This window comes from Nipponia nippon, unplaced genomic scaffold (genome assembly GCF_047370975.1).
Source record: "Nipponia nippon isolate SJK-2023a ecotype South Korea unplaced genomic scaffold, ASM4737097v1 scaffold_10, whole genome shotgun sequence".
NCBI lineage: Eukaryota > Metazoa > Chordata > Aves > Pelecaniformes > Threskiornithidae > Nipponia > Nipponia nippon.
Genome location: NW_028262291.1, coordinates 14,105,084 through 14,132,813, shown reverse-complemented (window position 1 = coordinate 14,132,813; position 27,730 = coordinate 14,105,084). Strand labels below are relative to the sequence as shown.

The 27,730-nt window shown below is 40.3% G+C and overlaps 1 protein-coding gene across 1 annotated transcript in view; it reads left to right on the top strand.

The window, feature by feature from the left end:
- RRAS2 (RAS related 2) overlaps positions 1-24,681 on the top strand; it is a 45,749-nt gene extending 21,068 nt beyond the window's left edge. The window contains exons 2-6 of the mRNA XM_087745592.1: positions 11,509-11,596; positions 12,346-12,448; positions 14,851-14,959; positions 22,630-22,748; positions 23,229-24,681. Coding sequence (XP_087601718.1) covers positions 11,509-11,596; positions 12,346-12,448; positions 14,851-14,959; positions 22,630-22,748; positions 23,229-23,316 — 507 coding nt within the window. The 3' untranslated portion in view covers positions 23,317-24,681. The remainder of the gene's footprint in view (positions 1-11,508; positions 11,597-12,345; positions 12,449-14,850; positions 14,960-22,629; positions 22,749-23,228) is intronic.
- Positions 24,682-27,730: the final 3,049 nt, after the last annotated feature.

The window sequence follows — 27,730 nt, the reverse complement described above, 5'->3', positions numbered from 1 at the left end:
TGAAAAAATAAAGTACTCCAGACTTCAATAATGAAGCTGAATGTTTTCATGTTGGATATTGTCCAGGCTGGCGTTCAAAAATTCCGTGATATTAACTGTGGCAATAGAAAAGAAATTGTAGGGCAGGAACTAGTGTATTGCTATCTATGACTACAGTGATCTTATACTATAAATGAGGTGTGTTACTGGCTCTGAAAGAGTCATCTTAACTTCTAATATGTGCTAATGATTCTGTGTCTCTTTCTTTTCTAACAGAACAAGTGGTATGATGAAAACTTCTAGAAGCTTTCACTCTTTTAGTTAAGTCCCTGTTTGGCACTTTTATATATTTTCATATACATATATATATAAATAAACACATTATATAAAATATATATGAGTTGGGGGAACGGGCATCTTTTAGTGATACACTGTGAGCTTTCCTGGAGTGTCTGGACATTTAAAGGTGGTTGTAGTTGACTACTTGGGTGGGGGATTTTAAAAAATTTTTAGTTGGCAATTTGAGCTGTCTGGTGTCCTGCTCACGTTGCAAACAAGGTCTGGAATGGGGATGACAAAACCTCCCTCTTCCACTGGCAGAAAGTTGCTAACATAGTTCAACTGTATTGTGAAATACTGTCCTACAAATATTTAATCCTAACTTGAATCATTCTAGAAAACTGTAGGCTCTGGGTTTAATGGACTAGTTAACCTCGCTGTATCTCCATCTTAAACAAATCTTTTATGAGGAAGAATGTGGAGGACTTACCTTCCTCAGGCTTTCTACCTGGACCACAGTTCAGCAGAAAGATCCAAGTCCGCATCTGCTTCCAAGCTATTACAAACCTATACAACTGACAATAGCGTCTGGCATTGTAGAGAACTGAACTGTAGTAGTAGGAAAAGGCTTTTACTACCTAAAAGAGATCTGTGCTTACTACTTTCAGAATAAGAAAGGTATTAACTTCAGAATTTTTTTACCTTATCTTGCTGTGGAGTCCTGGGACTCAAATATTTTCAGGTACTTAAAATGTGAAATAGGAGTTAATATTACTAAAACGCACTAGAGTTGTTGAAGTGAGGCTTTGTTTTACTGGCTTGTTTGGGTTAGGAAAACTTCTTACTGCATTAATGTAATTGTGTGGGTCCAAATGGCCATAACCTAGGCTAGACAATCTGAAAAGTCCCATTAACAAGCAATTTGTTGGCAATATGAACCTATTTTAAAGGTTCTGATTTGACATGAATACTTCCACTCTCCTCAAGAGTATCCCCCCCCCCCCCCCCGATTTAACTTTTTTAATCTCCTTTTCAGTTCTTCCAGTGTGTTCCTCAAGGCGTTGTGAAGTGCCTTATTTCTTAATAGACTGTAAATGCCCTAAACATGGGTCTCCTCATAGCCTCTTACCTGAAGTTTGCTGACTGTATTTTAGTTAGGTTTAAGTTACTGAAGAACTATTTTAATTGATTGTAAGTCTTACCCTGTTACTGTACTTATATTTACAAATCAAAAGCTCTTACATTACACCATATATCTCGAGGTGTTCTAATGATTTCATATGTGTGAGAAAAGGTATTCCAGTAACTTTACTTCTGCCCCACCAGGGGATTTTTTTGAGTAACCTTACTTTCTTTTCACTTATATCTATAGTCCCTGTTATCTGGTTATACACATATCCTAAAATCAGATATGCACTTTTAAAAAGATATCATGGGCTTCTTGAAGTAGAAACTGAGTTTGTCCTGAAGAGCTTGTGTGAGCTACTATGTTGAAAACTGTCTGAACCTGATAAAATTTTATGGGTGAAAAGATAGTATGTAGCTAATATTTTAAAATTCCTTGAATTGCAAGTGGCCAAGACCAGGAAGATGAAGTACTTCCTGCATTCATAGTTGTTGCACGTACTTACTGTGAAGCAAAAACGAAATTAAGACTCATCTACACCTGCAGCATAGAGTACATTTTATAGTCAGACATGTTTCAACTTGAGGAATTGCATAGCCACCTTCAAAGAACTTTGTAGGTGCTTACTGGCATTAAAAGGCATTAATTCAAGGCGTTACGAAGAAACCTTAACAGATGGTGAAAGTGTACATTCTCTGATTTTGAGTAATGGAAACTGCATCATCAGGAAGTATTCAAGAGGCCAAAGTTTAATGCATGTATTGCCTGCAACAGGTCTCTGTGTGATTGTACTTGGTGTTTGGTGTGGTTTGATTTTGAGAAATTTGAGAATTACAAGTTGGAAGCAAATGTTCGCAGGTTTGTGAGCTGCTAATATCGAGTTGATGTACAGTGTGGAGAGCTGTAAGCTAGTAGCTGAAAGAAGATGTAAGCACAGTACAGATTCAGTTTGAGTTTAAAATGGGAAAGCTGTTTAAAAAAAAGTATCAATCTGCTGTTTTTAAGGAAGATAGTATTTAAAAAGATGCTCACATGCATTTCAAAATATATATTTAAAAAAACCCCACTCTTATCAGTATTTTTGTAATATGCATGTAATCAGTACCCACTCTGTCCATAATTCAAGTGTTGAGGCTGCATTAACACTTTTACAAGAGTTACCCTAACAGTATGTTTAAGCTTGACAGGATGGTAGCAAAAAAGCATGTAATCTTTTTCAATAAAGTAGTTGTAATAGTTTTATTCTTTAAACCTCTATGACTTGAGCATGCGTTGAGAGACTGCCTTAGTTCCATTTCAAAGACACTTTCTTTTCCCCAAGCGAATCTGCTGTTTCTGGGTGGATTCTTAGTTTTTTTCACAGAATCTTGTAATTATCTGTTTAGCAGTTAAAAACTCTCTGCATTTCTACCTGCAAGCTTGAGCTGTTTTGCAAATCGTGCTGTGGGTGCCAGGTTTGCCAGAGAAAAGAAGGGAGATTCTTTCCTGTGCTGCTGCAGCCCAGGCGGGGTTGGAGAAGGCAAAGCTGCTTTATTATAAGTAGCTATTAGGGGAAGGCCAGAAACTAAAAAGACAGTTTTTTACGAGTGTTGAAAGATGTAAAGAGCTGATGGATGTTCCCTTTCAGAGTACAGAAGGCAGTTTGATTTCAGTCTTTTGTCTTTCTGAGTCTTACTCCACGTGCGACCTGCACAATAATTTGATGCTCCAGAACCAGTGTGGCTCTTAAATCCCAAATGCAAGTCTGTCCTGCTGAACTGTGGATGAAATCTGTGGAATTTCCTAGCGTGTGGCTATCTAGAGAAACAACATTGGAAACAAGTGTGTTTATGGCTACAAAGTTCAAGTGTTCATTTAAGAAATAGAAAAATCAAAGGTGCATAGACGGAATTCAGATATGTGTATTAGTCTTTAGATGAGGATGCTTTACTCTCTATACCTTCTCTACCCTTGCTCCCCACATTCTAACTGGTGTTTCCCAACACCTGTGAGGGAAGCAAAGTTAGTTTTGTTTTCAGGTACTTTGGGTAGCGACCACAACAAAGCCTGTAAAGAAAAGAGCTGTGTTATATTTGGCTATGTGCAATAAATATGCCTGTGCACTGAACACAGATTTCCCAATGGTTTTGTTTTTCTGGTGTGGTTGTTCAGTGATCACTGTATATGGAAGGGCAGGGAGTGGAGAGAGGGAGAGAGAGAATATGTGGCCATATAATAGGACTAACTCATGCGTTTTTAGTGTTTCCAGACCAAGCACAAGCTCTCAACAATCCTTGCATTGCATAAAAAAGTTCAGGGGAAGACTTACCTATATTTAACCAAGTCAGATGTTTGTTTTTGTAATCTACCATATCTCATTCAGAATTTAAGATTTGTATATCTCCTGACTTCAAATTGTGTTGAGGGATAATCTAATGGATGTGCTCTGAGGCCACCATGGGTTATTCAAGAACTTTGCATTCTCTGTTACGATTTTATTCTTTAACAGAACCATTAAGATTTGATTAAGCATGTATTTAATCATAAATATCAGTGTTACATGTAATGCTAGTTCTTCAGGAACAAATAAAAGAATTTTTCAACTTGTGTTTGAATTTCCAAAGGGTTTAGCTTGTATATGGCTCACAGTATCTTTCTTTTACTATAACTTTCTTCAGTTTAATCCTCTTCTCTCTTTGTGTCTCGGTTTTCACTGTTCATGAAATTAAGTGTTTCACATCACTGGATAATTGCAGTAATTGTAGTTACAAATGACATTTCCCTGGGTAGCCATAACAATGCTGGCAGTATACATTAGAACAGTTGGAAGTAGTGGAAATTGAGGGAAGCATCATTGATTGCTTACAAGTGCTGACTATCTTTTAATTTGTATTTATTGAAAGAAAGGAACAGGTGCTCTTACTGTTTGTATAATTAAAGTAACTCTTAGATTTGTATTAGTATGGGATAACTGGAGGAGGATACACCTGGCCTTTGTGGGATGATCCAGTGTTTTATTCATTATCTCTGCAGTTTGGTCTTTATCAGTGTATGTAGACCTTTGGTCCCCTGCTCTCCCCAATGTTCAACACCAAAATACTTCCCCTTGTTCTACAAAGTGTGACTATTTATGCCAGCAAAGCATGCTCAATGCTATCTCAAGCACTTATGTTTAAAGCGATGCTGGGTTGCTGTGGGTAGCTCCTGCAGTTTTCTGGTATCGTTTTGTACAGCGCCTGAGTCCTTTGCAGAGGTGGCACTCCCTGTTGTCGACCCCAGCAGCATTGATCTCCTTCTCCCCCAATACCAACCAATTAGACCTGTGTGGAAATATCAGGTCCTAGTGAACCACCTGCTCTTGGGGAGGTATATGCTAGCCTTTGACAAGCTTGTTAAATACCTATCTCATCAGTGGTGTGCTTTTTTCATTTGTTGTTTTGGGTGTTTGTTTTTTTTTTTTTTCTTCTGTGACTGAAGTACATGGGGCTCTGCAAAATACTAAATTTGTATGCTTTGCTGTGTCTGTTCCTTTATTCTGGAATGCAGTCTGGGTTTAAGTTTGCTTCCAGAAGTCAGTTCAGGTTTTTTCCTGCATGTTTCCCCTGTTTGCTAGCCAGCCAACTCAAATACTTTGAAAGAAATTACTTGAGGAACCTCCTTTCTTGTGTGAAAGGAGGTTCTTCAGTTAATCTTTTCAGGTGCTGAGGCCCTAGCAGCTGCTTTGCTTAATTACTGGTTCTGCTGGGCAGGTTGGTTCTGGATCCGGGCCAGCGTAGTGCTTGAGTGAGGTGGCAGGTTACTGCCACCCGTCCTCTAGGAACATGTCTGTGGTGACATTGAACCTGTTTGTGCTCCTCTAGGGACAGGGACGGAAATGTAGATTAAAACTCCTTGAAAGGGTCTCTAACCTCCTCTGCAAGCCTGGAGGAGGGCACAATGTGATGCTGTGGTCATGTTAGTATAGATTTGGCTGCTGTGTCACTCTTAGGTAGAAGAGCTGAAGGCAGAGGCTGTGAGATTTCCATGGGTGGTAAAGCAGTGAAGATTACAAACTGATTTATGTAGTCAGTCATTTAGATCTTAATTCGTGGTCTGAGAAAGCTTTTACTATGTTGCCAAGTACCTCAAACAGAAAGGTGTTTGCTTATGGTCCTACTAACTGGCCAGGGCACTAGAGTTCTGGTCTTAAACTCTGGCACTGACTTTGTCTATGACTTGGAACAAATGTCAGAAATACTAATTTACATGAAGAAAGGTATTTAAAAGATAACTTGGTCAGGTTTCAGTCTTTTTCTGAATTAAGTATTTCTGATCTGATCAATGTGGTGTGTAATAGGGCTGTAGCTGATACTGTTATTTGTTCTATGCCCATGGTGTGAAGACATGCTACTACAGATCCTGAATTGGACTTTACATCCATCGAGTGGGACAGAAGCAGACAAATGTTATTGGTGAAGTGTGGAGGAAACAAGGAAGAAGCTAGAAAAGAGATGATGATGTTAGTGGTAGTCAAAGGAGAAACTGCCAAAAGAAATACTCTGTCAAGTAGCATATACAACCTAGGAGATGTCTTGGGATCATGTATTTCAGGTATTTGGGAATGTACTCAAGTCTGCAGCTGATGCTTTGGTGTGTAGCATTCACCAGCATGTTTGGTTTAAGTTCTGACTTACAAATTATAGCTGGGAAGGATTTTTGGGGCTATTTGCAATGCTGAAATTGTAGATGTTATTTAAATCCAGAGCTGGTCTGTAACTTCAGCTGGAGGGTGGAAACCCTTCTATTTCCTTGCCTCCACTGGGTTGAAACCAGAAATTTAAACATGTGGAAAAAATTTAAATAAGCAACTAGTGACTCTTTGAAATATTAAGTGTATATTTAGTAAATATGAATGGAGATTATAGACACAGCAAGGATGAATATATATTTTGGCGGGTACCGCTCCTTTAATGTACTCATAGTGGTGTGCTTTGACTGTGCTGGGCTGCCTTTTGCTGTGTGCTCTTCAAGCTTTGTGTAAAGGTAAAAAGCAGCACATTATGCAACCAGCCTATGGACTGCAGCTTATAGCAGCTCCCTGGTGATAGCATCTGACTTCTCTCTCTCATTAAAACTTAGATGTTGGTGCAAAAGAAAGTAATTCAGTGGCTTTCTAGCTTGTGGACTGTTGATGACCTTATGAAGAGTAAATGAGAGAAGCTGCATAAGAGCTGTGAAACTTCACAGGGGTTCTCCATCTTTCCATATAAGATGTCTTCACTTAGGTAGTTGTTTTTATTAATTTATGGAGTGGGACTTGTGAGCTTGTAAGCGAGTCCAGCTAATGGAGGAATTCCCTGACATGTATTAAAGGCAGCCTAACCAAGGGGAAAGATGATAAACTGAAAGCAGATTTTTCACACATTCTCCTTGCCAAAAGACTTGAGTGATTGCAATAATGATTTAGGGATTACTGTTACCTTAAATGGAGAAAGACTGCTAGAGCAGCGTTCCGTATAATAGTGTCATCGTTCCCGAGCACCACAAGTAGAAACTCCTGCGAAGGTCAGGAGATTGTGTTTTAAATACATTTTAAGATGACAAGTGTGTGTATAGGAAGAGATTGTGGTGGTGGGTTGCCCAGTTGCAAGTGATGTAGGTGGTGTGGGGATGGTGGTGTTGGTTGCTTGTTTTTTGTTTGGTGGGTTGTGTGTGGTTTTTTTTTTTTTCCTTCCACTCTGCAAAAGTGCTTGTGTCCTTGGCAGGCTTTCCCATCTCTGGACTTGATTGCCTCAGCAGTCTTAGAAAGAGGAAACCTAGAAAACTTGTTGCGTAATATTTTGGGTAAATCAAATGGTTGATGAGAGTACTGGGCTTGGCTCCTCATTTCCCTTCTAGGAGGTGGGTGGAAAGAGTCTTGCTTTGCTAGTGATTAAGGGAGTGGTGTAACACAAGAGCATGTTCAAGTTACTATCTTCACAGAAGAAATTTTAGTTTCTTCTAATTATTTCCTGCAGGCAGTGGCCAACTGCAGTGGAGCCAGCCGAATGAGACTTACTCCTCCAATTTGTCATAGAAACTCAACTGCTCCTAGAAGATCGGATCTGGCAACCTGGTCTGTAACGGGTCACCCTAGAGAGGGCTCCAGTGTGTTTCGTACCAGCTGGCATCTGAGATACCTGCTGTAGCTTTCTAGTATTTTGTAGTTTAGCAGGGCAACTGCTTTGGAGTGTTAGGGCTTGCACAGACAACCTTCATAAAGGAGACGGTAGTAGGCAGGCCTGGGTATTCAAACACTGTGGCATCACACAGCATTGCTGTGCTAAGCATGTGTGTGCTCCTCTAATTTGTCTGGACTTGGTATCAGTTTAAAACCAGTAGGTTTGCAGTGGTTTGCATCTGCTGAAATTGCACTCCTGTTAGTCTTTTAAGCAGTTCTGCCACAAACTCCTTGACTTCTACAAAGCTACTTACACTGGTGTATGGTCTTGGGCTTCCTGGGTGTGCAGGAACCCTCCAACCATTGCAGGATGGCAATCAGAATTCAAGGTACAGCCTCATGGGGTATTTCAGGATATACTCTGCCATCCCTTAATTCTTTAAACACTGACTGTACAGCAGCAGTAAGGTCCATTTCTGCTCAGATTGATAAATACTGCATCTGCTACGCCTAGTTTTTGTAAATCAACCCTCACTAAGGCCTGCAAGCTGCAGTTGATGTGCCCCCTGTGGCAAATAGTCCCAGTGCAATTTGGGAAGAGTCCTTCAAAACCAACAGCTATTTCAGGCACATTAGTTTTGTCCAGTGCCTTTAGGCAAACCACAGCGCTAATTGCCTTGCAAACCTCTCCTGTAGTGGCTGTGACAGCAAATTTGGCAGCACAGCTGCATGGGAGGGAAGAAATTGCTCATAAGAGGCTTGTTAAATGGGGGAGCTCTGGCATCTGCTCATTCTGAATTTGAGATGTGGCTGATGCTGGATCAGGGCGACTTAGTCTTGTTGCCTTTTTTGAGGGAGGACCAGTGTTCCATGTCTCTGCACCTAGTCTGGCGCTCTTGCTTTGTGTGTAGTTTCCTTTTTTTAAACAAACAAACAAAAAAGGAACCAAAAAGGGTGGAGGGAATTGCAGAAATGCCCTGGAGATTACAGAACATGCTGCAGTTCTTGGCCCTTGGACAGATAATAAGGAAAATATGAAGAATGCCTCTGGGATTATTACGGTTTTCTTTTTCTGACTGCTCTCAGTGAAAAATATTGCCCTTGTTGGATATAAACTTGTGGCTTTAGGTGGTCTGCTGATTCGTGAGAATGAAGTAAATTGATTCCAAGTTCTCCCTTTTATTTAAAACTTGGCATACTTTACTGCTTTATAGATGTAAAGGGTCAGACAGTAACTTTGAATTCTGCAGGGCAGAGAAATGAAAGTTGAAGCTGGAGAGGCATAGGGAGTAACTTCAAAGTGTACGCTTTATCTTCCAAATCAGAATCCTGAATCTCTAGATATGCTGATAGCAACACCACGTTTTAGTTGCCTAATGTTTTTTTGTAAATACCACTTTCTGTTTCCTTATTGAAACATAAACTTAAATTCCCTTCCTTGTGATCTTCCCTTCTAAAGTCAGATTCTGTAAATGATTCTATTTACACGTTTATATGTCCACATAAGTGAATTTCTCTTCCATCTTTCAAAGCTTGTTAAAGGCTGCAGAGGACTTGAGACCTAATTTAGAATTTATGAATAAATTCATTCCTCCAGAAGTCTGTTCTTACACTCCTGGATAATGCTTTTGGAGTCATGGATACAGGTAAAAGAAAAGACAAGAACAGTTTTGAAGGCTGTGTTTTTTCCTCTAAATCTTCAGAGAAGCAAGGTTAAGGGACAACTTGTAGTTGGAACAGCATCTTCAGGGGGCTTGTTCCGTGGTGAGGTGTTTTGCTGCCTGCAAATAGGCACTCTTCTGCTGAAAAACTTGACGTTTGTTTGTGTGCTCCATTTAGGATCTCATGCCTGTTGGTTTGTTTGAATTTCTTTGGTGGGGGGTTGCTTGGGGGGGTTTTGTTTTGTGTGGGTGGGGTTTTGGGGAGCGTTGGAGGGGGGAGGTTGCTTAGCCTGGGTGAATGTTCTAAAACAAGGGAGAAAACATTTCTTATCCAGAAATGAGTAACTTAGATGAAACACGGTGAGAAAGGAGTGAATTGTAGCATCCCCATCTCCTGTGTCACAGGTATCTGGTGGGACAGATTGCTAGGATTTTATCCTCCTCAGAGAGGAACATAGTTGTTTTAATATTATTGCTACATAAAGGTGGCTGGTTACACAGTGTTGCCGTTGATGCAGAGCGACTGAGACTACTGTGTAGGTGTATCCTGAGAGGACAGTTTACTAATGTCTACTTAAAATGCAAAGGAGATATGCAGAGCTGTTTGGTGTCTCTACTCTAGGGGTCAGCGGTTTTTCAGTATGGTGCCAGATTGAAATGAACGGCTCAACAGCAACCTGTACGTACTCTCCCTGTAGCCAACTGCATGATGGTGAGGTTGTGGTGTATGAGCATAGGTTATATATAGTATACACAGCTGGTAAAGTGTATTACAACTGGTGATGTGTTCCTCCCAATAAGTCAGCCGCAGTTCAGTTGATGAGCGCTGCTGGGGAGTCCATGCTGTTAAACCAGAAACCTGGCGCGGACATGTCCAAATGGTGGGAGTCAGCTGGGTGCAGTCAGGACAAAGTACTGCAGCCGGCCCTCGTGGGCACCTCCAGATTGAGACTGGGCAAGAACAAACAGAATCACATTAATAAAACTGTATCTGCAAGAACAGAGTTAAGTATGATCTGCACTGACAGTGATGTGTCTGGAGAAGGTTAGTGGGCTAGTGCTGTAATTTCAGTTATTTCTTTTTTTCTTTTTGTTTTGTTTTGTTTTCCCTACCATGACATCTGCTAACTTGATTTTGGTAAGATGCTTCAGTGAGAACTATTAATTTTGACATGAATAAGGAGATGCACCCTGTTTTTGGTGATATCTTGTTACTGCAAGAACACCATGCCCCTTTTCTTGCTTCCTAGGAGCCAATATGTAGTTTTAAAGCATTCCTATTTCCTTACTGGCTTACAGAACTGAATAATGAACTCCTTCAGTTCCTGTGGCGTTCATCTGGGTGTGTACATGCCCAATGTGCTTGATTTCTGAACAGTCAGGGTAGTACACATCCCCAGTGCCTGCTGCATTGAGCGCAGAGGGGGAGGAATTTGATCAGAGTTCAGATTTGTTATGCCAATGTGCTTTAGTTTTGGGTGAAGATAACTTTGCTATGACTGCATGCAAGCTAAAAATTCATACTTTGAAATCTAAACTTGTCATCTTCGAATAGTATTGTTACCCCAGCATTCAATACCAGGTCACCCAGTCTCTAGAAAAGTGTACCAGAATGTGCTTCGCTCTGCGGTTTGGGTACAGACTGGCAGTATCTGGTAGAGCCTTGTTCTTAGGCAATGGGTGACACAGGCGTTTCGTGGCTTATTCTGCTTTCAGGAGTTGTCTTTTTGGAGGGTGTCTGTGCTCAAAGTCATTAAAACCAGGAGAGAAATCCTGGGAACAAGGACAATCCAGTCAACTTTATTCAGCTCACAAACTAAGTGCCGCTTGTGCTGCGTGGAGCTGTTGCTAGAAATTGTTATAAAACTGCTAGAGAATTCTAGAAACAGCTGGGAAAATCCTGGCGCTTCGTAGCATTTACTGGCTCTGGGAGCAGGGGAGGAAATCTTGGAAACTTTTGAGAATTCCAGAAAAGCTTCTAAACCCTACCAGAAGTTCAGAGAAACTTAGCAGTTTCGAGAGACCTTAGAAGCCACTAGAAACTAAAAGTTTCTAGGGATTCCTGCTGGGAAATTCTAGGAGTTACCAATAATCTCTAGAAAATGCTAGAAATTCTGTGGGAACCCAGTAAACTCAGTGCCTCTGCTAGTAACTTCTAAAATTTACGAGCGTTTACTAGGAATAGGGAAGCAGTTACCTGCTGTCTTTTTGGATAAAGTGGCAAGCGGTTGTACATGGGTAAAACCTGCTCATCTTCCCCAAGATGTCAAGCATGCAGTGTAACATCTTACTCGAGTGTCCTGTATGTGCTTGTCTCACACACAAACTTGTTTTATTTTCTGCAGTCCTATTTTGTTACGGATTATGATCCAACGATTGAAGACTCCTACACCAAGCAATGTGTGATAGATGAAAGAGCTGCGCGCTTGGACAGTAAGTAGCCTGGCTAAAGCATGGTACTAACGGCCTGTAGTTGTCAGTGCCTGTGTTTACATCTGTATGCATAAAATGTAATGCAGGTAAACAACTGTGCAGCGTGCAGTTTTTATGTAAGTGTGCGGCTGATAAAAGCGACCTGCCTTTGTTTTATTAATGAGATACCCAGGATTTGAAGTGCTTATGCCTTATATATGTGTAAGTGTCTCTCTTTAAGTTGGTAGTTTTTTTTTTTTAAAAGAATTATTCCCAAAGCCTTAGTGTGAACAAAACTAGGAGAATATATATAACTCCTGGCGGTTACCTGGGTGACATGGTGAAATGAAAAACACATTGCTTGGCTGTTGTGTGCTGCCTCTCCCAAGTGCAATATAAATGCTTTGTTTCAAAAGTTTCAGTTCTCCCTTATCAGTGATTTCTTTTAAGGACAAACCAGCAGCCATCCCAACCCCCATCCCCAAGTCTCTCTAAGCATTTTCCAGCTGTTTCAGCTGGTTGTGAATTAGCAAAAGTCCACCAAACTTTGTTGTTCAGTTTGTTTGGTAGGTCTTGAATTGTTTAGTCAGTCCAAGAACTTGTTGGGAATCAGCAAAAATCCAGCTATCTGTGAAAAGTGATTTCTGCTTAGTTACAATGTACAGGAGAGGCTTTCGCAGTATCCTATTAGGAAGGATTTTTTTTTTTTTCCCCTCAGTCTATACTCTAAGAACATGAACTGTAGTGATCAATGTTTTGCTTATGTTCAGTTCTGGATACAGCAGGACAAGAAGAATTTGGAGCCATGCGTGAACAGTACATGAGGACAGGGGAGGGTTTTCTGCTTGTTTTCTCAGTCACTGATAGAGGAAGGTAAGCCTGATGTCAAGTTATTAAAACAAACAAGTTGTAATTAATCTTAAATTGCTGCTTATCCTTTATTGAAATAATCTCAAATAGAAACATTAAGTATGTGTCCACTCTTCGATTCTGTGGTGTGATGCTCTTTCAGCACTGATGAAAACCCATTTTAAACCATTCACTTATTGAAAGTGTTTGTCTCTTGTAATAGGTGATTTGAAAGCATACACAAAAAACCAACTCTATTCAGGCATTTCATTACAGTCCAGAATACTAGTTTCCTGGAAGTGACAGAAATTTAAACTAGGGGCGACATGCTATGATGTCTGATCAGTTCTTAGAAATATCCCCTTGCCATGTGCTTGTCAATGTTGAATGGCTGGCTCTGGATTTCTGAATGGGTGTATCCAATTCAGGGTATGTCTCTGCACTCTTCTGCAGGCAGTGCTCACTCTGCTTGCTCCCATGAATTGACTGGAACCTGCGTAACTGATTGACTGCAGAGTTGAGATGAAAACATCTTTTTAGGAGCTCACGGAGCTTGGTCAGATAGCTCCTGATCATTGTAAGAGTAGGAAATTGTCATGTATATACAGACAATCACTTAATATTTTGGCTGTGATCTTCCTTCATCGAGCTTATCAGATATGCAGTAATAAAGGAGAAGTGCTCAGGGATCTGTCTTCCCACTTGTTTCAAGTTGCAACAGAAGAGCAATAAAATGACAAATTTGTCTGATTTCCCGCCCCCCCCCCCTTACAGATTCAATCTAGGCTCTAATAAGTTACTTCTGATGTTATTAACAGCTCTATTTATAATGAGAATTAAGATAACTATTCTATGGAGCATGACCATGTTTCCATTGGATCTGTATCTTACACTTAAGAATGCTGCTAAATGTATAAATTCACCTTGATGTACTGTCCAGAAGAGACTTACATTTCTGCTGGAGATCTGGGTCTGTGAATTTAAGACATACTGAACACTTGTGTTAACATAAATATTTTTGCTACAGAGGACTGTAGATTTTTTTGAAGTCATCATGTGAACTCCTTGGTTTGTCTAAAAAAATCCTACATTTTTGTTTGCTCTGCTAGCTAGGGGTCTGCCTTGATTTTAAGCAGGTCTTGGCACATAAAACCTGCATATTGCTCTCCTCTTTTAAATCCTTCAAAGATTTCTGAAGAGCAGAGTTTTCATTTTTGTTCTGATACCCCTTTGATTCAAGACTTACCTTGCCTGTCAATGAAGTATCTGCTAGCAGTTTCTGTCCTGCTCGTGTGGTGGAAAGTAAATCTGAAGCAAGAAGAAATCTAGATGACTTAGTTGGTAACTTTCAACTCTCTTCCTCTGGTTGCTGCAGACTTCTGAGCAGAGTATTAAAACAGCATATCTAAATAGAGGTCTAACTATGCTTAGTGGCATGCTTTCCTTCTAATTCACCTTTCTTCTGATTGCTTTATATGGATGAGGGGGATTGGCGTTGTCATGTCTGACTACGTAATTTTTTTTTTAATGCAACTTTGTTACTGATTGTCATCTTGCTATTCAATTTTAGTTTACAAATCTAAGTGTAAATGGTTTCAGACTATATGCCTGGAATTAAATACAGTGCTTGGGAAGTCTGTGCTCCAAAGGATATTATGTGATTGTCTGCAAGCATCTGTGCTGAAGCTCCTTATGTAGTGATGTAGCTTTAACAGTGTTTACTTGAAAGCAGTGATATTTTTTTTTTTTCCCCTCTAAAAATCCTTGTTTAGGCCAGAATTAGGTTGTTTAATGTACTGTCCTTGGAGAAGCTTTCTGCTTTGCTCACCTTCCCTTAAACACTGCTGGAATATTCCTTACTGGTTGAACAGCATCAGTACCTGGTATAACTTAGTTGGTAACTGGAAAGCTTTCTGGTCATTTAGCTCTGCCATTTTTCTGTTCAAGAAATAAAATTTTCCAGCTTTGATAGCTTCCCCCCAAAATTCCTAGAAGTAGCTGTGGAGGTTGCCAGCTGAAATATTGATCACCAAGGTCTCTAGACTGTAGCTTGAATATTCTGGCCAGAGTTGAACTCCAAAGTCAATATTTGTAGAATAGACCGTGGTTGCTTGATTCTCTGCAACACGTTGGCATCCAGGTCCCTCTACATCGAGACATAGTAAGCGTTTAGCTTACCCTGCAGCCCCACGTAACTCCAGTGCATAGCACACTGTTAACTTGGAAGATTTTTTTAGTGTGAGTGTTGAATGATTCTCTAACTGGTCATGCTGTGACAGTGGACTGTGTGGTGGAGTGCCTGCAGCTGTCTGCTTGTGTGGCATGGCAGGACAAGTCTGAATAGGTGACTCATCGTTTCTGAACTTTTGCAGAACCTGAGAATCTATGAGTTAGTTCACTGATGCTCTTACTTTATTCTTCTACAGTTTTGAAGAAATCTATAAGTTTCAGCGACAAATTCTTAGAGTGAAAGACCGTGATGAGTTTCCTATGATTCTAGTTGGGAATAAAGCAGATCTGGACCACCAAAGACAGGTAATTCATTTGCTATTAGTTACTGCTTACTTTCTTCTAGAAACTTTACAGTTTTCCTTCCAAAAATAGAGTGGGAACAAGCAAAAACATAAAAAAAGAAAATCATATCATACTAACTAATTCCAATGCAAGAAACACAACTACACTTAGTTTCTGTACTTGAATCTTAGAAGCATGATGGCATTCCACATACAGCACATCTGACTCAGTGGGGTTACGTTAAGACCAAATCTATTCACATACAGAGTTGAGAGCTTTCTGTCATGACTTGATTACTCAGGCATGAACGTGTCTAATTCCTCCGTTCTGTTACTCACCATAGTGCGCTGTGCCAAGCAGAGTGCATTCCAGCACTAGCTCTAATGATCCTGAGACTTCAGTGCTGTTGCTTTTACCGTTCACTGCTGTTATGTATAAATGAGTAGCCGTTCACTGTTTTCTGTTGGGCCACTCATCTTCTGCCTAACTGACTCAAAGCTTTTAAAAGTTGGAAGTACAGGAGCACAGTTACTGTCCTATTTATGTACTTTAAAATTAAAAGATTTGAAACTAGTAGATTTCAGCCTCACCTCTAGTTGTAAGAGCTTAAAGATTTAGTTTAGAAAGATTTAAAGAAGGAGCTTTAAATTTGTTTTCCCTATTTACTCTTGATTTTCATGAGTTGAACTGATTTCAGCTGAGATGAGAATAATCTTACTACATCAGCAGGACAGGAACAGGCATCAAACTTGTATTCTTCTTCAACTTATTTCAGGAGTTTAGTATTTTCTCCTGAGGCAGTAAGATGACTCCTAAAGCTTGGTAGCAAACACATGATTGATTTTCATCTGAGAGTAAACTAGGTATTACTAAAACTGCTGTAATTATTTTTAAAGTTTCACAAGGAAAACACAACAATAAGATATTCTCGGATTTGTGTACTGGGACATGACTTAGTTTCTGTCCAAAAGTGCTTGCATAGGTTTTGTTCTTTGCTAAATAAAATCTTTTCTCTGTCAAAAAACAGTGGGTGGAACAAGAAAAAAATAGGTTCAAAACAAATAACATGAAAGAGTTAAGTGGGTTAGTACGTTGTTGTTGAATGAACTTCTTGAATACTACATAAAACCTTCAGTACAAAAAAGCTCCTGTTGAGTATGCTCCCTTGATTGTCACAGCCTCTTTACCCCAGAATCTGAGTAGAAAGGTCATGACAAAATTAAAACCTATGCTGAAATATAATGTCTTAAGAGAAGTTTTCACAGAAGTAGCTCACAAACTCATCAGAAGTAACTTCATGTACTCACACATGCACAGAACTATCAGCCTGTCCTTGAGACAGAAGCGAAATTCTTCCACTCTTCAGTTACCATCATGTCCCCATCAAAATTCCCAAATGTAACCTTGCAGGCCCTGGAACACAATGTATGTTATCTCATGCACAAATGTTGGCATGGAAACCACGTAGGTGAAACTAAACTGTTCTGCAAACTGTAATTGCTGAAAGACAAACATCCATGTGCTTTGAGAGGGAGATAATATCATCGCTGTCAGCCCCAGTTCTCGGAGGAGACCTGCAAATGTAGTTGATAATCCTGTAGATCCATTTCTAGAACAGTTATGAACTTTGTTCTCTCTCCTCCACCCTCTTATTGTTACTACACAGCATCTGTTTCTCCCTTAAAGGAAGAGGTGCCTGTCACCTGTTCTCCTGCTAGTCCCTCTGTACCTGCTGCTTTTTCAGATGGTGACGGGCTGGTACACGTTCAGGCTGAAAGCAGCTGTGTTCAGATTGCTTAACTTCACAGTTTTGCTGCTTAAATCTGAACACAAAAGCATCTGTCCCCAAAAGCTTATTTTGCTTTTTATGGCTGCGTTAATTGCCTTAATTGATTAGATGCTGACAAGCATAACTTTTGGTACTATCATTCATGCAATTTACATGTAGATTTGTGAATCCCATCATAAGTCGGGGCTTAGACAGCCTTCAGAAATGTAGCGGAAATTGCACTTCTAGGTTTGCTGAAACAGCTAGTTATGTGTTCTTAACTATTCCCTGCCTCCCTGACATGGTGTGTTTCAGTTGGCCTTAGGTCAGTCTGAAGGAATGGTTTGGGGACGCTGAGCTGACATAGTCAGTCCCCAGAAGGGAGAGGCTCCCCTCCCTCTTGATTTCACGTTCCCGCTCTTTCCTTTGCTGGCCCTAGCTCTCACTTGAAGGACTTTGTGAGTTGAATCATCTCTCTAGACAGAGAGAAAAACAGATGAGCTGGAATGGCTTTCTGGGACCTGTGTGAGTTAAATCAGCTTGCAGAAAGATTGAGTGCCAGCGCTCGAAGCATGGGAAGGGGTGGGACTGTGGCTCGGAGCAGAGCAGGGAGGAGCTGGGGTGGGGGGAAGAAAGTGAGACCTCGCCTTTTGGCAGCAGCAAGCAGTTAGATGTTATCAGCTGCATGTTAAACGTAGCCAGAGTCGCTGCTTCATCGGTGGGGTTGCTTCTGCTCCATCACGTGATCTCTCGATGCAGGCATCCAGTCCGTGAGTTGGACCAGCTTGCTGATCTGGCTGAAAACTAGTCCTGCCACCACATCTCCCCAAGTATGGAAAAACTTCAGCCTGACGAGCAAGGTCATCCTGCTCTGGCTACAGGTTTGCTGCACAGGCAGCCACGATGGGAGGTCTGGGGGCAAAGGCGAGAGTACTCCCTCACCTCGGTCAGGAGTGCTGGGGTGAGTGGAAGTGCGGGGTGTTCCAGGCTGTAACTTGCAGGCAAAAATGTGAGAAGTGCTAGTCCTCTGCGCTTCTGTGTTTTCAGTCTGCTGGTGTGTCAAACCTCACTTGTGTTACTCTGTAAACCTGGTCAGCCAGGCTAGCAGGTCACACTGTGGTCTGCTTTCTTATCTGGCAGCCCTACAAGAAGTTGTCTTGCTCTTTTAAACTTGTTTAATCACAAATGTACGTTTTTCAGCTTCAGAATTTAAGTAGCGTTTATAAAAATTCATGAACTTCCTGAATTTTTAGAGCAAAACTGCTTGTACTAGGCATCTGCCACCTTTTCCTGAAGGACAGGAGGCAACTCAGTGAGATAAGGGAACACGCACTACCTCTGAGAGTATAAAACTAAGTTAAAGGAAGTAAGTTAATGTGGGTTTTGATCGGCAAATGACACTCAATAGAATCAACACACAAATCTTCCTGGAGCCCAGAAGAGTTAAACACGTATGAAAGTTTTGGAAGTCTCAAGGGTCTGACCGCACCTTTATGCAAGTAACTGTGTTTTGTAGTTGAGCACAGTAGAGAGTACTATATGTAGGAGGCAAAATCCTCAATATCTACACGTTAGCTTGACAAAGAAAAATGAGTTATTAGAGGACGAGCAAGCATTAATTTTTAGAATGTCCTTGTATGAGAAGGAATAAAATTGCCAGTGTTTCCAGATTCCCCAATCAGTCACAGGTTGGTGACTGTGAAACTAAAACTGAAGCACCATCTCTCATTGCTCTTTCCTTAAAGTAAATGCTGCGTAGCAGTCTCTCTTAAATGGGTTAATTCTGTACAACTCAAACAACATTGGATGTTTATACAGTAAGACAATTCAGTAGAGCACCAGATGTTTTAGTAATAACCACTACTGATGGAGGAGCAGACTTGTCAGTGCAGGGTATGTACGACTTTTTGTAGATAACTGCTGGCTTAAACTGGGTCAAGTCTGATCATTCCCCAGATGGCAGGGTTTCAAGGAAAATCCAAGTTGCAACAGGAAAGTGCTTGGGTTTCATTAAATGTTAGTTTTTGCTTTTGCATCATGACTGAACTAATACAATGACCTAGTGCTAAGATAATCTGTGTTGCTAGATGCCTTTAAAGCAAGGTTTTAAAGAGGTCCATGTGACTTCAGTTTATGCACAGACAGATGACGAGCAAAGCTGAGCCCAGGCAAGCAGCCTTGTGCTTTGACCTTGATCAGCATCAGCCTAGATGCTACAAACAAGCAGTTTAATATATTGGTTTTGCAGACTTGCTGCTTCATAAGTGTCTTGACCTGAGATGGCTTATTCCAAGGGGTGGATGGGTACAGGGACCTGGGTGGTGGCCTACCTGAATTCATTAATGTTTTCTTTTGGCCTTTGTCTTAACTATTGTGAACTTGTATGAAAGCGTGACAATAACTTCTTGAGGTAGTAGATTTTATGGCCATCAGTGATGTTATCACAGATGGATCGTACCCTCAGGTCTTCCCATGGCTTGCCTGATTTTGAGCTTTACAGATAACTAGCCATCAGGCATCTGATGCAGTATCTGAATACAGCAAGTCAGTCTGAATATGCGTCCGTGCTTCATAACCACAGTTTGTGTGTAGCAGAGTGACCTTTCATATGAGAATGCGGACAAAATAGAATTAGTGGACAGTGAACTAGCCCTACAGGAAAGCATTATGGTAGCCCACTGTAAGCGTGAACTAGCAGCACTTGTGGGCGGGCTGGTGAGGCAGAAGATCAGGACGACAGATGCACTCTTCAGGAGTGATGGAGCTCTCTGCAGGAATGGGCAGAGTTTCTGTGCAGGGAGCACTGTAGGGTGACCACAAGGAGGTAGAAATGCTCAAGCTCTCAAACTTGAGGAAGCACTTAACTGTTACCTGCCGATGTGAATGCAACATGAGTTCTAGCCTGCATAAGTATCCAGGCAAAATACAGATGCAGTGTTAGGTTAGGCAGCCTTGTAGAGTTGCTTTAGGTGGAGGAAAGAATAGAAACTTCAGAAATGAAGATGTACCTGACAATTCTCAGATACCATAGTGAAGAGGGAGGGCCGTGTGAGAGATGCTCACAGGATTCTTGTGCAGATACTCAAATGGAAGCTGTTTCAGTAAGAAGACTGTTACTTAGGGAGTTGTGGAATAAGCTTTCCCGGCTTTGACTTGCTCACATATTTTATAGTGGTGTTTAATTTCAGAAACTTTTACCAAATGTCCGAATGGAATGAATGAATGATATCCAAAACCAATAAAATATCTTAAAACCAAGGATAAGCATTGTAAGTGATGCCCATTCCTGTTCAGCCTTAAGCTTACCAAAACTAAGACATTTTCACTGCAGAACCAACACGCGTGGATGTACGCACACCATTACTACCAGAAAGTCTGTGGTTCTCTTTACTTCTGTCAAAATAAAATAGTGTTCTTTGAAGAAAAAGGATTTAGGTTTTATTTTGCTGGTGACATTTAATAAGCTCACCCGTCACACTTACTGAAAAGTCTGTCATGACACAGCGTTGTCATTCTTGAGAAGGGAGAATAAATTTTTTTTTTTCCAATTATTTCTGTGGTACTTACAACATTTCCCTCAGCTATGAAAATGGAGCTGGTATGTTCTGGCCTCTAATTTACAGCTTGGGCACTGCAAATGCTTCCGTAGCATACATTTTTAAACGGACTTCGTTGAGGTCACTAAAACTGACCACAAGCTACTTGAAAGTATACTTGTAAGATTGACAAAAAGATTATTTTGGAATTAAGCAGGTACAGAGCTTCTGACAAATGCAGTAAGGGCTTTAATGTTGTATCTGTAGTATTTTAAATGCAGAAAACTGGGGAAATGTAGCTTAACTTTATTACAGTGCTAGTTTGACTTGTACCTCTGTGCTTTAGATACAATAATGAAGAAAGTAGTAACCATATACATTGAAAGACTGGCTTCAGTTTCTCCTCAGGACTATACATTCCTTCCCAGCTATTTATTTTTATTAGACTTTAGCCTCTCATTTGCTGGGCACGCAGTAGACTGTGCAGGGATGAAGAAAAGTAAAGGGGGTTAGTTTTGCAAAAACTGCTGTATCTGTACTTTTAACTTACTTTTGTCTGGTGAGTGAGGCAGAGATGTATAAAAGATTCTGGAAGCCCTGATGCAAACTTTGGGGGATTCTGCATGTTGTTGACGTGCCAGAAAACAGCTATGAATATTTCTCAAAATGTAGCCTTTATAAGCTTTGGAATAAGAATATTTTGGTATCTGGGGGTGAAAGGTAGAAATGGGTTTGCCCCAGCTAGTGGAGCAAAAATCTTGAATACCATTCAGTTTTGAGACACCAGTGGAGGACTGAGGGATGCCAGTCATTCTCACTTTGTGCCCTGCTGTTAAAAATGCAGCTCTAGTAGTTGATGTTGGGGTTGGGTTGTCTTTTGGGTTTTTTTGGCTTCAGCAGATGGCAATAACACTGAAATAAACGTAGAGTTTCTGTGAGCGTTCGAGATCAGCAGACGCATCCTGAGTTAATCTAGCTAATGGCACAGGGTGCTGGGGGCTCCTTGTAGAGCTTCACGAGGATTTAGCAGGAACAGCCCTCAATTCAGCAGTAAACATATGAATACAATATCAGTGGGGGGTGCTAAGGACAGAGGAATCAAACGTGTTGAGATGCCGTACATGAAGGCACTCAAACCATGCATGTAGCTCTTAAAGTATTTTGCAAGCTAAAAAGTACTTCTATATCTTGCACTGTGGTGAACGTTCCCAATGATGCTTTTCTGTTTCCATCTATTGCCATTTCTGTGTAGTTTCTTAATCTAAGTGAATATCTGAGTGCCTTTTCAAAACTAAATTAAAAAGAAACGCCTTTTTGTTGTTTTTTTGTTTTTGTTCTCACCGTATCAGTCCTCTACGTGCTGGTTTAACACTTTTCTGTGAAAGCAGTGTAATCTTTGACACTTCTTCCACTAGTCATGGTCTTGGCAAGATCTGTTGCACTTCCTTTTATCACTGAAAGCTGCCCTTTCCTCTCCAGCCCCGCGGGTGACCTTCCCGTTGAAGCCTCGCATGCCTTGCGCTGCTCAGGGTGGCCTTCTGTTGTCTGACCTCGCTGCCTTCTCCTGCATCCAAAAATGATCTCCTTTGGTTTTGCCCTGTGACCAACTTGCTCCTCCTTCCTATAACGATCCACTAGCTTCCTGCCTTCTGCTTAATCCACTTCTAAATTTTATACCAACTCTTTATGACGCTCATTATTTCCTCTTCATCTCCCTTTCCTCTGTTGTCCCAAGGAGTCAAGAGGTAGACAGGGTTTCTTTCATATCTCTGGATAGCCTGAAGGCTTCATGGATTTTTAGACCTCTTATAGTTTAAGCTGTGTTTAAAACTGACTGTATTAATATTTTGCTGTGTCATAAATAGATTTTTTTAAAATTACTTTTATATAAAAGATTCAGAAGCTAACCCTCAGTTCTTGTTTTAAAAGTAGCACTCTTTTTTTTTTTTTTTCCTTTAGATTTGGCTGGAGCAGGGAGAGGGTGAATTTAGCAATAGTATTCACAGTTCTGTTAGTAATCCAGCAGATTTATACTGAAGCTCTTGCTTTGAGGAGGAGTGAGGGACTCTCGTCTGCCTATGAAGGCAAACTTGGTCTTGTGCAGAAATGAGGTGAAGATGAGGCAGCTGCAGTGGGGGAAATTTTTTAGAAGAGCAATCTTTGTCTATTGGAGTAACTTTTTAAAAAAAGTCTTCACTTGCATTTGAAAAGATGTATTACATGGATTTGTTTCCCAGTTGTATTACGTGGACAGTGTGAAACTATTCTGTGAAACTATTCAAATTTTACTGCTTGAGGGAAACAGATCCTTAACATGTATTTGCAGCGTCTACTGATGCGAACGTGCCTGCAGAAGCCTTGAACTTAATGATTGATGTCTGTTACAGGTGACACAAGAGGAGGGTCAGCAGCTAGCACGACAACTTAAAGTAACATACATGGAAGCCTCAGCAAAAATCAGATTGAATGTAGACCAAGCTTTTCATGAACTTGTCAGAGTTATAAGGTACGATAACTTGACACCAGATAATTAATGTCCCTACATTAATGAATAGGTACAGCAAATGTATTGAAATGTAGTGGGAAATTGCTGAGAAAATTCTACGTGCTGTTACCTGTAAACTTTGACCAATGCTCCCCATCATAAAATATTCCTGTGTATTTAGAAAAATGTTTACATGAATGTAATATGTATTTAAAAGAGAATTTATTCACCTTAATCTCTCAGATTTTATTGATCACCTAGTAAGTAAGCCTGACAAACAAAATCACAGATTGGCCCTCTGTAAAAATATTTTCTTAAAAAAAAAAAGGAAAAAAAAAAAAGCAAACCCCCAAAACCCCATCACTCATTTAATCAGTAGTTTGAGTGTCAAAAGTAATTCCATCCTCTATAAAAGTATAAAAACATAACTTTAAATACAGTATTTATTTTTATTTAACTGAAAATGATTCTATGAATTTAATTTGAACTATCTGTTTCCAGGAAATTTCAAGAACAAGAGTGCCCTCCTTCACCAGAGCCAACACGGAAAGAAAAAGACAAGAAAGGCTGCCATTGTGTTATTTTCTGAGAATCCCAAGAACCAAGCTATCAACTGCCAGATTATTTTTTTCTTTCCATCGTTTTACATTACTTCTGGTATTGGTCTAGCCTTATATGTGCATGTCCTAAAAGTGGTCACCAGAATAGCCTTAGTCCAAGAAGCTGGCAGAATAGTTCTTGAAGAAGACTCAGTCATCCTGGGGCAGACTTCAAAACAAAACACTAAGGCTGCTTCTTTAATACCACAGTTCCTTCCTTCTCTCCCTTAAGAGCTTGCACCTTGTGGAGTTTTATTCGCAAAGGAGATGAAACAAAACCGTGTAGGACAAGGTGTTGAAGTTATGCATAAGTTGTATCTTGTGAATTAATTTATTTTTACTTATGACATTTCATTAGCTATTACAAAGACCTATATTGAAGTATAGAGAATACTTTTTAAAAAAGGGGTGGATTGGCTTTTTTTGCCCTCAGTTAAATTAGACTTGAGTATTCAGCTAGCCTTAAGAAACCTACACTGAATTTCATTGTCAGCAAAAATTTTCGTTTCTCATTTATGCTGCAGTTTTATTTCAGTGGCCAAAACAGTCTACTGTATTTATTTTATGAATCCAGAACAGCTACAGGATGATTACTACTACTATTAGGATATGGCCAAATACCTGAGCTCATTCTGGATTGAGGCATTTCAGCTTACTAAGAAATTTCACATCATTTATTTGCAAGGAAATTGTGTCTTCCTTTGTATTTCTGGGTGAGGGTTTAAGGAAAACTAAAATTTTAGCTGTTTTTGTTTCATGTGATATAAAAATGAATTTGATCTTTCCATTCTTGTCAGAGATGATTAAATGTTTTTGCTATATACTTTTATACATTATTTTCTTATCAAACTAGTTAACAAGTATTTTTATATGTTTGTAAGCAAATATGCTTTCACAGCATAACTTGTGTATATGTAAAGATGAGTATTTAATTCTCACAGTTCACTCTTAACTGACAAAGTGTGGGATTTGCCAAACTGTGGTAAACTTCTTATTCTTCCAGTTGTACCCAAGAACGGCCAATTATGTGCCTGCCCAACACACCCATAGAGTAAAATCTAGTGTTGTGTTTTAATGAATTTCAGTATCCCTTTCTAAAGACTGACCATTATGTGAATTATTAAGCTGTAAGACTTCTAACTGATCGTTTAGTTAAACTGTGGATGGTTGTTTAATTTTGAGTTCTGTGGATTGTGTTTAAACAATTCAAGAGTATGTTCCCTGATATTGAAATACTGAGTGGTATTGCACAGTTGTCACCTTACTGAATGTGTCCAACAGTTCTTTGAAACTTGATTATTAAGCAAACCCTTGTATAAATTCAGGTGCTAGAAATAAAGATGATCTAACCATTATTGAGGGTAAGCACGTTGCCTCTTTCTGACTCTCTTCCAAAACCTGAATTTTTTGGGGTGGGGGGAAGAAGGGGGTGATGGGACCTGGTTAGGAGGTGGGCATGCACGACCTTTCTTTAAGCTTGGAAGTAAAGAAAAGCCATTTCAATTTCAGTCATGATACATGATCAAAGCTGTTGTTTGTTTTGACCTGAAGTAGGTAGTCAGTGGTCCCACCAACAATTCTTGTATTTTCAGGCTCAGCTTACTGTCAGGTGCTTTGCTATAAGTCTGTAAATGTCTGCTGAGAAAACAGGGCTTAAACAAGTTCCAGTTACCTTTACAGCAGCAAAGCATTAAACCTAGAAGTAACATTAGTGCCATGCATAGCAGAGGAATTTAAGGGTGTTTTTTTATGTAATTTAGGTTAGGTTGTGTAATACTGTTTTGAGAGAGTGCGCAGCTTCCCCCCGACTCCACTTTATTTAAATAAAGTTATTTGGTTGATGAAGGGCTACTTATGAATAATGTGTAGAAGATTCAAACAAGAAATTACAGTGGAAGTACATTTGGGAGATGGATTACATTTTTCAAGTCAAATGTAAGCAATTACAGCCTGTAGCAAACACCACGTATTTTCTTAAATATGTAAAGCTCTCTGGAGTTAAGTCACTAACTGTGTGGCATTAGAATGAGTTAAGACAACAAATAACTAAATTTGTGAGGTGCAAATATCTCTTAAGTTTCATTAGTGTTTTATTTTTTTTAATCTTTCACTCATGATAGATTGGTTTTAAAATAGTAGACTGTTATATAGGTAGATCTTTTAATATGTAACTCTGTAATTCATAGAGAGGGTGGAGAGCACCACACCCGTGCTTTTTCTCAAATGGAAAGCAGAATAGCTTTGAGGTGGTTGATGCTAAGCAACCTACTCCTATCTGTTAAGCCACACTGTAAACATGGTAAACTTCATAAACAAGGTTAACAGATGGTCCCACGACCACCAGCTGCTGCTATGGAAGTCTGCTCTAAGTTTATGAACCAAGACAATATACTCCTGTGCACGTGTTTCTAAGGCTTCTGCTGGAGAGAATGTGCAGGGAAATCTTCATGTAGTGCTATGGTCTCTTTTTGACACGGGTTCATATATGGCACTTTAAGGAGCTGTTAAATGTAGGCATTTTAATCCTACTCTTCAGACTTGAAGTAAGTATTTATTTTTGAAAAGTAATATGGTTTTTTTGGCTAGTAATGGTGATCTGGGTGGTTGTGAGTTCAAAACACCCTAAGGTATTTCAACGATTTGCTTTTCTGATTGTGGTACCTGAAGGTAATGGTGAAAAATGGTGCTTCTGTCCCTAGTGTGGAGCTTGCAAAGTGCAATAGGGACCTTGCTATTCTTCTCAAAAGTAGCAGCCCTGATCTATATCCCTTGGATTATTTGTGAATTTACAACGTTGCCACCTTGCTGTAGGATAGCAGTTTAGCTGATAACCTGAGGGAGAGTGTCTTACAACTTCACCTGGCAAAAGAAATGCTTAAAGATCTGTCGCTTATGTTTGTAGTTACTTCAGTTCAAGGCTGCATCCATAAACCATTTAAAAATCACAGTTGGGGAATTTGGGGTGCTTAAAATGTATCCACAAATGACCTCCTGCTCCTAGAGCACACAGGAGGGTCTGGGTCTTTGTTTCAAAGCACAAAGTAACTCGCCTCTTACTGGAATCTCGCACTACTGAGGCTGCTACTCCACTGCGTGAGGAGGATTGACCTGCTCGCAGGAAAAAGCTTTTCTATGTGATTGGTGAAGTTTTATGGGTGGTCCAGAATCGGGGAAGAATTACTTCCATGTAAGTACACTGTAGTTCCTTAGGCCTGCTCTGGGTAATGCATTTGCTTTCTCTGACCAAGCAGCTCTTCTGCATCAGCACTCGCGTGCTCACTGACATTTACAGGTGAAGAGGAGAATTTCCAGAAGGGTTACATCACCTTCTCCAAAATCTGCTCTTTTTTGTGACGTGGCCTGTTCAGGGGAAGTGGAGCCACTGGTATGGATGATAACTATAAATTTACCTTGATTGTACTGAAAAGAGGAAAACAGAAGGGAGGACTATTTGCTTGCTCTGTTTCCAGCCTGCTGCACTGGGCATCTGCCTGAACTGTGTATCTGCAACTGGTCAGCCGCTCTGTTGCAGGTTAAAACTAACCTAGTGTGGTAAAACCGCAGAGCTGTGTAGGAATAGGAGGTGGCTGATTTTCCTATCAAAGTTGTTTTCCTTTCATTTTTCTAATAAGTTTGCGGTGTCTTGCAGCGTGCAGGACGCACCGTGCAGTGCATCCTGGCAGTGCCCTTCCTCTTGCTGCAGAAGGAAGGCGTCTCTGCCACCTCCTCGGCACGCTGACTCGTCCTGTTGGCCCTGTAGAAGTGCTCAGCGTTTGAGCTCTCGGGCAAGAGGCAATCGGATGAACGCTCTAAGCGAGCCTGGCTAGCCCAGTGTAGGAGCACGTAATGAGATGAGCTGTTGTGAAAGGGTTAGCAAAACAAAATATATTTGGAAGGAGTTAACACCCACTAAAGTCAAGGAAAGCTGATTTATGCATGGCCTTGTGGTTTGTCATCATTGACAAAGTTCAAGTCTGGATTAAAAAAAAAAATTAGCTAACACTTCTGACATCAGTTTGTGACATTTCACCCGTGGCGTGGCTGTAGCCATCGTTGACTGGCCTTGCCACGTAATCTCATTACAAAGCTTTAATGAGCTTATTCCAAACAGGATATTCTTGAAGTCAGTCACCACAAGCCAAGCACTGCCAAAACTTATCTGCACTTAGTATTTGCAAGTTTGTTGCCTGGAAAAGCTCAGGACTCTGCTAAACAGGGAATGCATTTGTTCACTTGATTTAGGCATAGATTTTGGAAATCGATTACCCTCATGTTCCAAAACCACGATAAAAGAAACACTCAAGCTGAACTTAGAAAAGCGCTCAAGCTAGAAACGTGGGGGTACGGTGGTGGTTCCCGTGTTACGCGGCTGACCTGCTGCAGGGCGGCGGTCTTTGCCAAAAC